The 11,055-nt window shown below is 48.8% G+C and overlaps 1 protein-coding gene across 3 annotated transcripts in view; it reads right to left on the bottom strand.

Moving 5' to 3' along the window:
* Positions 1 to 9,051: 9,051 nt before the first annotated feature.
* Positions 9,052 to 11,055, bottom strand: part of TNFRSF11A (TNF receptor superfamily member 11a) — a 32,919-nt gene continuing 30,915 nt past the window's right edge. For all 3 annotated transcript variants that reach the window (XM_043559027.1, XM_043559028.1, XM_043559029.1), the window contains one exon: positions 9,052 to 10,977. In XM_043559027.1, the coding sequence (XP_043414962.1) occupies positions 10,616 to 10,977 (362 nt within the window). In that variant the 3' untranslated portion in view covers positions 9,052 to 10,615. The remainder of the gene's footprint in view (positions 10,978 to 11,055) is intronic.

Genomic DNA, 11,055 nt, shown 5'->3' with positions numbered 1-11,055 from the left:
TCATCCGACCTAAGCAGTTCGGGGCTACGCGTAGTTTAGGGCGCACACATGGTCCACCCTCCTCCGTCCTCTGCTGGACACATTCCTGCCACAGGTCTGACTGTCCCAGGTGGCCTTGTTTTAGGTTAGTGACCCTCCTTGGCCACAGCTGGTTGGGGTGACCCACACAGCCTACGAACGATACTCTGATTACGTTATGTTGGGCTGACCAGAGTCCATCTCTCAGAATTTGGAACTGTCATGTGTAGAAACCGGGTGGCTCATATACTCTAAATATACCTACGCAAAGTTTATATATTACATTCACACACAAACACCCATATCTGGCCAGTAGGTTGTGGACACTGGGAATGGAAGCCTTTGGGACCCGAAGATTGGGTAAGAGAGCAGCCGTTACACGCACCGTGCAGAGCAAAATTATGAAGGGAGACGGGGAGGAACAGGAAGGAGGAAGCACAGAGGGGCAGCGTCTGGAGCTATGTCATTCCTACCCTTCCGACATTCTGGGGTTCATTTTTCCCTGCTTTCCTGAGATTCTTCTCTGAATTGATGTGACTTCACCTGACTGGGTTCCTAGTCCCCGAAACCCTTGTACAAACCACCGAAGCGGTCAGAGGCATTGCCATGGGTTTCAACTACCACCAGGCAGGGCTTAATGGTGTAAAAACCCATTTTTTAAAGACAGTGCTACGGACCCATACACGCTGCCACTGGCTGAAAGGGTGAGGCAGCGTCCAAACCCGGCCCTTTGTGTCTGAGGGGGTCCTTCCTGGGGAACATGGGGTCTGGACTTCACCGTGAATAGAAGCAATACGCCCACGGGTGCAAGAGGAACAAACAGGGTAATTTCTAGGAAGAGGCCACGTTCTAAGAGAGCAATTGCTAGAAGGTTAAGCTCTAGCAAGAAGATCTCACCATGGCACCCTCTGCAGTCAGGGGCCCTGGGGTGAGGGAGGCTCAGGAGGAAGGGGACAAGAACAGAGACGGATAGAGGAAAGGAGAAAGGGACACGGAAAGAGGAAACACAGAAAAGAGGGCAGGGAAGTTGGAGAGGAGTCGTGGAAGAGGATGGGAGGGGCAGCCAGAGAGACTCTCTGGTTCTGATACTTTCTTCTCATCAGTGACCCCTACTCCAAGTCATGGCCTCTCCTCATCTAGATTGTCCTTGTCTTCTGATTTTTTTTCCTTTTAAAAAGAGTCACTAATACCTTCCTTGTCTATCTCACAGGAAAGAAGTCAGGTCCAGGGGAAGAACTGTGGGGAAAAAGCTGAAGTCTGTGAGAACAGCATATGCAAAGGCCCTGAGGCAGGCGGTGTGTGCACTAGAGAGAAGACCAGGGCCACTGGAGTAGAAGAGAATAGTGTGAAATGAACCAGGAAGGCGTGGGGCCATGGAATCCACGTGATAGACTTTGTTTGGTCTATGTTTGGTCCTTTGGATAGGGAGGGGTAGTAGTGGTCAACTTCACAATATCCTGATTCCTCTTTTCCCATCATCTGTCCCCCTCTGGCATGTTCCTCTTTACCACCTGCATGTGTAAATACAGCCACATCTCTTTTATTTTTCCTATTTCCTATTAATTGCTGGAACCCCATATGTCCAATCGCTCACACGTGAAGCCCCCCCCCTCTAGTCCTCCAAGAAACCGAAGCTCTTACTCAGTCTAAGGGAACAGATTATCATTCCAAACACCCCAGAGAGGAGGAGAAAGGTTAGCGAGCTCAGTTGTGCCTTGTCACAGCCTCTGGTCACTGTCTAGCACTGTCCCAGTCATACAGACACTTGTGTACTGCTGAGGGGAGGCGCGGCCCCAGGGTTAAAGGCAGACTTACCTTGCTCGCGCACCGCTGGCCGTTGTCTCCAGAGCTGGGTCGGAGGAGGCTGGGCCTGCAGGAGCCCCCGCCTGTCCAGCTCCAACCCCATCACCAGCACAAGAGTCCCTCTGGAGCCTTTGGTGTCCTTCCTGCTGGGGGACCTCACTTAGGATGATCCTGATCCTTCGAGAAGCTCCCTAGCATCGACCCTCTTGGGACGTGCTGGACTTCCTCGCTGCAGACATGGGCCAACTGCGGAGGCATTCATCAGGGCACAAGAGCCCCTGTCACCCTCCGGCCAACAGACATGACGTAGCCCTCCATTCATGTGACCAACAGTCTTTCTCCTGATAACAAAATCTATCTATTCCCAAGGCCACCTGCTCTCTTCATTTCCACACACAGAGGATAATGGAGTTTGTCTTTATTTTTTTCTCCTCACCCAGTAGCTCATTAATATAATATTATTAATATAAAAAGAATGAAATGGGGGGCACCTGGGTGGCTCAGTCGGTTAAGTGTCCAACTCTTTTTTTTTTAACGTTTATTCATTTTTGAGAGACAGAGGCAGCGTGAGCAGGGGAGAGGCAGAGAGAGAGAGGGAGACACAGAATCCGAAGCAGGCTCCAGGCTCTGAGCTGTCAGCACAGAGCCAGATGCAGGGCTTGAACTCACAGACCGCAAGATTGTGACCTGACCTGAAGTTGGATGCTTAACCCACTGAGCCAGCCAGGCGCCCCAAGAGTCAGACTCTTGGTTTCCGCTCAGGTCGTGATCTCACGGTTCGTGAGACTGAGCCCCACGTCAGGCTCTGTGCTAACAGTGCAGAGCCTGCTTGGGATTCTCTCTCTCCCCCTCTCTCTCTGCCCCTCCCCAGCTGGCATGCATGCACTCTCACTCTCTCTCAAAATAAATAAATAGACGTTAAAAAAAATAATCAAATTGGTGACGGCCATTAAGGAGGGCACGTGTTGGGATGAGCACTGGGTGTCATAGGTAAGGGATGCATCACTGGGATTCCTCCTGAACCAACACTACACTGTATGCTAAATACCTTGAATGCAAATAAATAAGTTAAAAAAATCAGAAAATATCAATAGAAAAACATTCCATGTTTCTTCGGCCGATAAAAGACATTTCTAACAGCATGTTACTCACAAAACACAGTTTCCGTGGGTGAGCGTGCTCCCTAGAAATGTGACTGCTGTGCATTCCATGAAGCCTTACAGGACATGACAGTCCCCTGAGCACATGGTGACTCTTAGCCCTGACACTGAGAGTCCTCTTGTGAAATGAGGTTTCATTGTGGACATATTTACTTTGAATAAACATTACTGGTATACATCTCCTGAGACTTAACTTCCTTAGAAAATAAAAAAACTTTAATATCTTTATTTTTTCTAATAGTAAATACTTCCAGAATGTTCCAAAAGCCTTAAGTATGTATTCTTCCATGGTTTCTTTGCCATTGAAGTAGAAAGGCCTTAAAAACCTATATATTCTTGTATCCAGAATATCTAAAGAACTTTCAAAACTCAGTAACAAACAACCCAATTAAAAAGTGGGCAAAAGGGGCCCCTGGCTGGCTCAGTTGGTAGAGCGTGTGATTCTTGGTCTCAGTGTTTTGAGTTCGAGCCCCACGTTGGGCATAGAGTTTACTTAAAAAAAAAAAAAAAGTGGGCAAAAGATTGGAACACATGCCTCACCAAGTAAGAGATAAAGATAACCAAATAAGCATATGAGAAGATGCTCAGCTGTGGACTGCAGATTAAAGCCACGATGAGATACTATACATCTAGCAGAATGGCTCAGATTAAAACAAACAACTGGGGTGCCCGGGTGGCTCAGTTGGTTAAGCGTCTGACTCTTGATCTCAGCTCAGATCACGATCTCATGGTTCGTGAATCTGAGCCCCACTTCAGGCTCTGAGCTGACAGGGCAGAGCCTGCTTGGGATTCTCTCTCTCTCTCTCTCTCTCTCTCTCTCTCTCTCTCTCAACAAACTTTAAAAAATTAAACAAAACAAACAAGTGACAATACCAAGTCCTGACGAGGATGTGGGTCAACCGGGACTCTCATTCACGGCTGATGTGAATGCAAAATGGCACAGCCACTTTGAAAAACAGTTTTGATTGAAAAACAATTTTGCAATTATATATACAGTCCCAAACTGGAGAGAATCCAACTGTGGGTGAATGGATAAACTGTGGAGCATCCATACCGCGGAACACTACTCAGCAACAAAAAGGAACAAATTACTGACGCCTCCAACAACTTGGATGGAGCCTCAGGGCAAGAAGCCAAACTCGAATGGTTACTTTACTATATAATCCCATTTACACGACATACTGGAAAAGGCAAAACTATAGGGACAGAGAATAGATCGTGGTTGCCAGGGTGCAGGGGTAGCACAAAGAGGACTGATTAGAAAAAGAAACGGCAAGTTTTAGGGTGCTGAAAATAGTCTATGTCTTGATTGTGGTGGCTGTACAACTATACATTTTTGTCACAATTTATAATAAAAATGTATACCTAAAAAGGGCGAATCTGACTGGAGGTAAATCACAAACTCAATAAACCTGATGTCAAAAATTATGTTTGCTTTTCCACTGATAGAGTAAATATCTAAAAAAAAAAAGCTCCTTTAAGAACTTTACTTATCTGTTGTGGTTTTTTGTTTTTTGTTTTTTGAAGCAGGCTCCACAGCTAGCACAGAGCCTAACGCAGGGCCCGAACTCACAACCCCGAGATCAAGACCGAGCTGACACCAAGAGCTGGATGCCCGACCAACTGAGCCACCCAGGCACCCCTCTTTTAAGCACTTTAAATATGCATTTTCCCATGGTTTCTTTGCCATTGTAATAGGTCGCAAAAGTCAATAAATTGAATTTGCTTTTCTACTTTAGGGTAAGATGTTTTGCCGCCTCTGCCTAAATTAAGACAACTCATAAGAGTCTCATCTTAAGAATGTAGTTTTTCTGGGGCGCCTGGGTGGCTCAGTCGGTTAAGCGTCCGACTTCGGCTCAGGTCATGATCTCACGGTCTGTGGGTTCGAGCCCCGCGTCAGGCTCTGTGCTGACCGCTCAGAGCCTGAAGCCTGTTTCAGATTCTGTGTCTCCCTCTTTCTCTGACCCTCCCCTGTTCATGCTCTCTCTCTCTCTCTCTCTCTCTCTCTCTCTCTCTGTCTCAAAAATAAATAATAAAATGTTAAAAAATTAAAAAAAAAAAGAAATACCATCTAGAAGGGATTAGAAATATGTTAAAAAAAAAAAAAAAAGAATGTAGTTTTTCTCATGACTTTATAGTCCACGTAGCTTATTTCCAGGGCTACACCTGCCCATAAGAAATCAAGAGCCTGGGTCACAGTGAAACACTCCAGTTACCCCCCGCCCCCCTGAAGGGGCTTGGGCCTATAAGCCACCTCTTCCAAGCTGGTGGCCAATTTATTATCCTATCCTTCCCAAACTGGGAGAGACATCAGGGACGCTGGGAGAAAAAGAAACACAGCCTTTCAACCTGCTATCCCTCGGTTTCCCCAAATGTCTGAGGCCAGGAGAGAAAGGCCCACCAGCGTCCATTCTAACTGTACTGGCCAGTTAAGGCAGTATATTATGGGCTACATGGGACATAAGGCCCCTTCTCTCCAAGGGTGATGGCAGAAGATGACAAGTTTGGGTCAGCCATCACAGTCTTGTGAATTCGCTACGGAAAAGGCACAGCCCTCAGACCTAGTTTCAAACAGTGGGAAGGGCACCTGGGTGGCTCAGTCGGTTAAGTGGCCGACTTCGGCTCAGGTCATGATCTCATGGTTTGTGAGTTCGAGCCCCGCATCAGACTCTGTGCTGACAGCTCAAGCCTGGAACCTGCTTCCATTCTGTGTCTCCCTCTCTTGCTGCCCCTCCCCCCCCCCAATAAATAAGCATTAAAAATTTTTTTAAAAAGAGTGGGAAGGCGTCCAAGGTGGACAGCGGGGGGAGTTTACAGGAAGTGAGCATGAGGTCTGAGACCGCCGCTGAGTCCAGGGATGGAGAGCTGGAGACAGAGGGAGAGTGGCGTGTGACAGATGGGGCTCTGCAGCCACCATCTTCTAGGAGCTCTGCCGGTGCACAGGGACTCATCCCACTTCATTCTCGCACAACCGTATATACGCTAATATTGCCATCTTCAATTAACATACGTGGGAGATAAGGCTAAGAAGTCAAGCCGCAGGAGGAAAGTCCATAAGCGAGCGGCAGGGCTGAGTTTTGACCTCAGGTCTGACTGCTGCTCTTCTGCTCGTCCCGTTACATAGGGGAACAGGGGAACCTCACCGGTGCCTTGCAGTAGAATGAAGTTACTATCAAAGTCCTGCAATTTGTCATTTTAACTTCTATGCTATTCCTAATCTTATTCTTTTTTTAGGTGTATTTATTTATTTTGAGAGAGAGAGAGTGCATGCTAGCAGGGAAGGGGGAGGAAGAAAGAGAGAGAGAGAGAGAGAGAGAGAGAGTTCCAAGCAGTCTCTGTGATGTCGGCGTATAGCCTGAGTGGGTGTGGGGCTTGAACTCGTGAACCATGAGATCATGCCCTGAGCTGAGATAAAGAGTCGGACACTTAACCGACTGAGCCACCCAGGCGCCCCCCACCCCAGCTCCCCAGTTACCTTATTCTTAAATGAAGAGTTTGTTGTTGTTGTTGTTGTTGTTTGGAAAGTGTTCCTGCATAGTCAGCTTTACGAAGGGGAGTGGAAGAAAGAGTTGTTAACTAAGAAGGAGGTTCAACTTTACCCTGGGGTCAAGATAACTGGGTAGTAATGAGGGAGAGGGAGGGAGGGAGAGAGACAGAGAGAGACAGAGACAGAGACAGAGACAGAGACAGAGACTGAGTGTCAGGCTCAGAAGAGCATGAGAAATCAGGGCAAAGAGGATCTTAGAGGGTCACAATCCACTTGTGTTCCTCTCCACTTGGAAATGTATTCTGTGCTCCCCTTGTTCAAACCTTAGGGGACACTGGGTTGTTTCACCAAGGGAGGCGGTTCCTGAGTGGGGCTGCCGTGGAAATGCCCGTCCAGGATTCCCAGCGTCTGTGCCCCCCTTCACTGCTGGGCTCGGCTTCAGTGCTTGCACCAGACATTCTGTGCCTGCTGCTGGCCCCACCACTGCCCGATTTTAGGTCCCCACCTCTTTCTGGCAAGGCTACGGTTGCATTAAGGCAGTCTGTTCACCAACCAGCAGGGCCCTCCCTTGGCGGCCGGCAGGAATTCCACAGATAACCTCTTCCTAGAAGCTCCTCTGGTGAGCACAGCAATGTCCAAAGTCTCCCCAAAGCAGATGGCCAAGGGGAGTCACAGCCCCTCAGACAACGGGCAGACATTTTGAAACCAGAGACAGAACCTTCGGTCAGGCTCATCTTTTGCCCAGTACCTAACTATAAAGAGTTGTTTGCTGACTCAGCATGAAGAGTGAACAGGACATCTCTTATCTGTCAATATAACAGGCTCCTCTGCCCAGGTGTTTCACCAGTTTTCCCGACTTTCCAAACTGTGCCATTGCCATGATCTGTGCCAGCGGAATGCAGTACAGTAGACCCAGCTCCCCAAGAAAGTGCACTTGGCTTTGGAAGGAACTTCACTACTGAACCGTGGATGTGGGTGTCTCTCCATGGGCATCCACAGTCCTCTCCACTGGAGGGATGTGAGGTAGACAGATGGGAAAAGGGACTCACTCTCCCCCTCCTTGCATCCCTCCCTTTCCCTATATTGCTCTGCAACTCTTTCCATTAAAGGCCGGGGGTCTGTTTTCCCCAACTCTTAAGTCTGGGCTGCCCATGTCTCGCTTTGGCCAAAAGACTGTGGCAGAAGTAACAGCATGCTAGTTTAAGTCTAGGCCTCGAAGAGCCTGGCACGTGTGTGCTTGCTCTCTCAGAACTCTGCCACCACCAGAGAAGGTCTGGCTGGCTTGCTGGAAGGATGAGGGGGCATGTGGGCAGGCTCAGTCTGGCCCAGCCAACCCCAGCCAGCCAGCCTGCAGACCGCACGTGGGTAAGTCAGCCTACCCGGGCTCACCCAGGCCTGAAGACCCAACCAAGCTAAGCCAGCTCATGGATCTGGGACCCCAAAAGTTAGTGGTTTATTTCACCGCAGGGATGCATCCCCCTCCCCCACCAGAGGAAGGTTCCAGTACATCACATTCAAACTGCTCTTTGCACTTACAGGTAGAGAGAGAAGTGAATTCTTCCTTCTTCTGGTAGCTGGGTTAAATGTGGGTAGGAGACCCTAGAATCCATTTCAACTCTTTCACTGCACAGCCAGCCTGTATTTTAAAGAATTTTCTTATTATGAGATCAACAGCAGATATACCATCAAAGCGAAGCAATTTCTGTCCCAACTCTGTTGTTGAGGGTTCGACCAATAAGACACAATATAACCAACACCACAGCACAACTTAGAGATCAGGAGTAAGTCACACCATTACCTTACAAAGAGCCCTGTTTAAACAAGCCATGAAAAAAAAATTTTTTTATGGTCAAATATAAGTTTAATAATCTCTTTGTCACATTCCCCAATTTTTCATTATTGTCTTCATTATATTCCGTTTACATTTGTCACAAACATCTCTGTAACACACAGATACGGACCTGTTTTGCTATACATTTCTACCATTTAATTGTGTTTGGATCAATATAGAATGTAGGGATCAGGGTAGGAAAGAATACTACCTTTTTCTGAAAGTAGATTCTTATGTATTTATTTAGCACCTTTTATTTAAGGAGCTCAAGATACTTTAACATTCACTGTAGCATCCTTTTGTTATCTCTGGGTGAGGAAAGTGTCAAAAATGATCACTAGTGCTTTTTTACAGAAAGAAAAATGAAAGCGCAGAATGCTAAAAGTAGCATCAGTGAGATGATAACAGTCATAGCAGAAACTTGGGTCTTTAGCTCAGCATTCTACTCTGTGAACCATATTTTGTCTGTTTAATACATTCTATATCAAAAGGTATAATGGTTTCTTCCACTTTTATAATATCTTTTTTAATTTTTAATATTGACTTTTGAGAGAGAGAGAGAGACAGAGCATGAGCAGGGGAGGGGCAGAGAGAGAAGGAGACACAGAATCCTAAGCAGGCTCCAGGTTCTGAGCTGTCAGCACAGAGCCCGACGTGGGGCTTGAACCCACAAACTATGAGATCATGACCTGAGCTGAAGTCAGATGCTTAACCGACTGAACCACCCAGGTGCCCCATAACATCTTTTTTTGGATGGATGTTAACAAAATGGGCAGAACAGATAATAAATTCCCATAAACTAATCATCCTGGCAATGCAATTACTTCCTGCAGGGTTTTTGTTTGTTTTTGTTTTTGTTTTTTGCCAGCAAAGGAATCCCATAAATTATAGAGCCACCCTCTGCTTCTCCATTAAAATTCATAACTGGCTGATAGTTTTCCAGCATTTCCAAGAGATCTGCAACCAGTAGGGAGAAATCAATGATGGCCACTCCTTCAGCTGGGCACCTGTGGCCCCTGGCATCTGAGGAGGTTAAATACTCGCCACAACGGATGGACCAACCCAGGTAATTCCTTTCAATCTGACTCATGCTGTGTGTTTCCTCACGAGAGGGCTGGTCTAAGAGAAAAGTGTCTCTGTGGTAAGTTTTCTTAAATGCATAATATGAGGATTCTGTTTAAAGTAAGAACACCAAGCTGCAGCAACTTGGATCTTTAGAGATTCAGCTAGGACCTGACCGCCTCTACTGGAATGAATAAATACATTCACCTCAGGGGTGAACCATTTTGGGAGTGGGGGAAAGAAGGACACACTACCACTTAGTTCTGCCTGAGGATTGACAGAGTCTTAAAAACATTCAGGGGGAAGTAGGGTTTCCCTTTTTCCTTCCTCTAAAAAAACGAGAACACAGAAAAAATTTCAAAAACAAAAAGTCACTCCATTTGCTCCCTGAGCCTCCCTCCAAGCTTCACAGTCCTAGCCTTTTCCCAAAAGTGCTTAGTACAGACCTCCCTACCCCCCAAAAAAGCCGTCACCAAAACACAGGGAGCCTACTTGCAAGAAGGGGTGCAAATATATGTAAAGAAGACCAGCACCCTAAGGATAATTTTCAAGAAAATCGTTACAGAGTAAAAACAAAAGGGGGGGGGGGTTGTATCAAGAAAAATGTTATGGAAGTGAAATACAAATATGGCGGGGGGGGGGGAGACCCAAAAAGAACAGAACAATCACTGAAACAGATGCCATAAAGAGACAAACTACTGATGAAATGATAATGGGGAATGGGAGGGGATGGAGGAAAACCCTAAAAGGAGGTAAAAAGTGGAGCGACGCCTACCCGTGTCATCAGTTGATACGTGACTGTGGGTAACAGTGAATGGTGACCACAAATGCAGGTTTTTAAAAAGTGCCCGATTGTATAAAGAGCAAGATAGGTGGAGAATGTCAGGTAATTTGACGATGTACCGAAGAGAGGGGCGTCTGGGCGCAGATCCGGGCTGCCGCCCTGACCCGCCCAGGAGCAGGTGCGCGCAGTCCCCAGGCCCCGCCCAGGAGCAGGTGCGCGCGGTTCCCCAGACCCCGCCCAGGAGCAGGTGCGCGCGGCCCCCAGGCCCCGCCCGGGAGCAGGTGCGCTCCGTCCCCAGGCCCCGCCCGGGCACAGGCGCGCGAGCCTCCTCCCGGCCCGCCCCTGGCCCCGGTCCCGCCCAGGCGCAGGTGCGTGCGGCTCCCCGCCTCCAAGTAGGAACGCGCGGCCCCTGTGGTGTCCGCCGAGCCCGGGCTGGATGGCCCCGAGGTCCGCCGCGAGTCACCCGCCGCTCAGCGCCGCGCCCTTGCCGCGCCCTTGTCGGCCTCCCCCTGCTCCTGCACCGGCCGCGAGGCCTTGTCGGGCCCCGGGGAGCCGCACTCCTGCAGCCCCCCGCCCGGGCGCGCCTCCAGGTCAGCGCATGGGTCGGGGAAGCGCGGCCCGAGGCCCGCGAACGAGTCGCAGCGCGGCGGGCTCTCCTCCTGCACCGGGCGGCCCACCGGCTCCCCCGCGCCGCCGCCGCCGCCGCCGCCGCCGGGCCCCGCCGGGCCCTCCTGGGAGTTCTGGCTGACGTAGACCACGATGATGTCGCCCTTGAAGTTCATCACCTGCCCGCTGGAAATAAACGTGGAGTTACTGTTTCCAGTCACATTTCCTACAAGGGGAGAGGAAGAGAGAACACGCAGAGGATGAGTCATCGGCCCTTGGTGAGAACTTGGTCTTGTGATAGGGA

Source organism: Prionailurus bengalensis, chromosome D3 (assembly GCF_016509475.1).
Source record: "Prionailurus bengalensis isolate Pbe53 chromosome D3, Fcat_Pben_1.1_paternal_pri, whole genome shotgun sequence".
In the NCBI taxonomy this organism is placed as follows: domain Eukaryota; kingdom Metazoa; phylum Chordata; class Mammalia; order Carnivora; family Felidae; genus Prionailurus; species Prionailurus bengalensis.
This window is presented reverse-complemented; position numbering and strand designations above follow the sequence as displayed.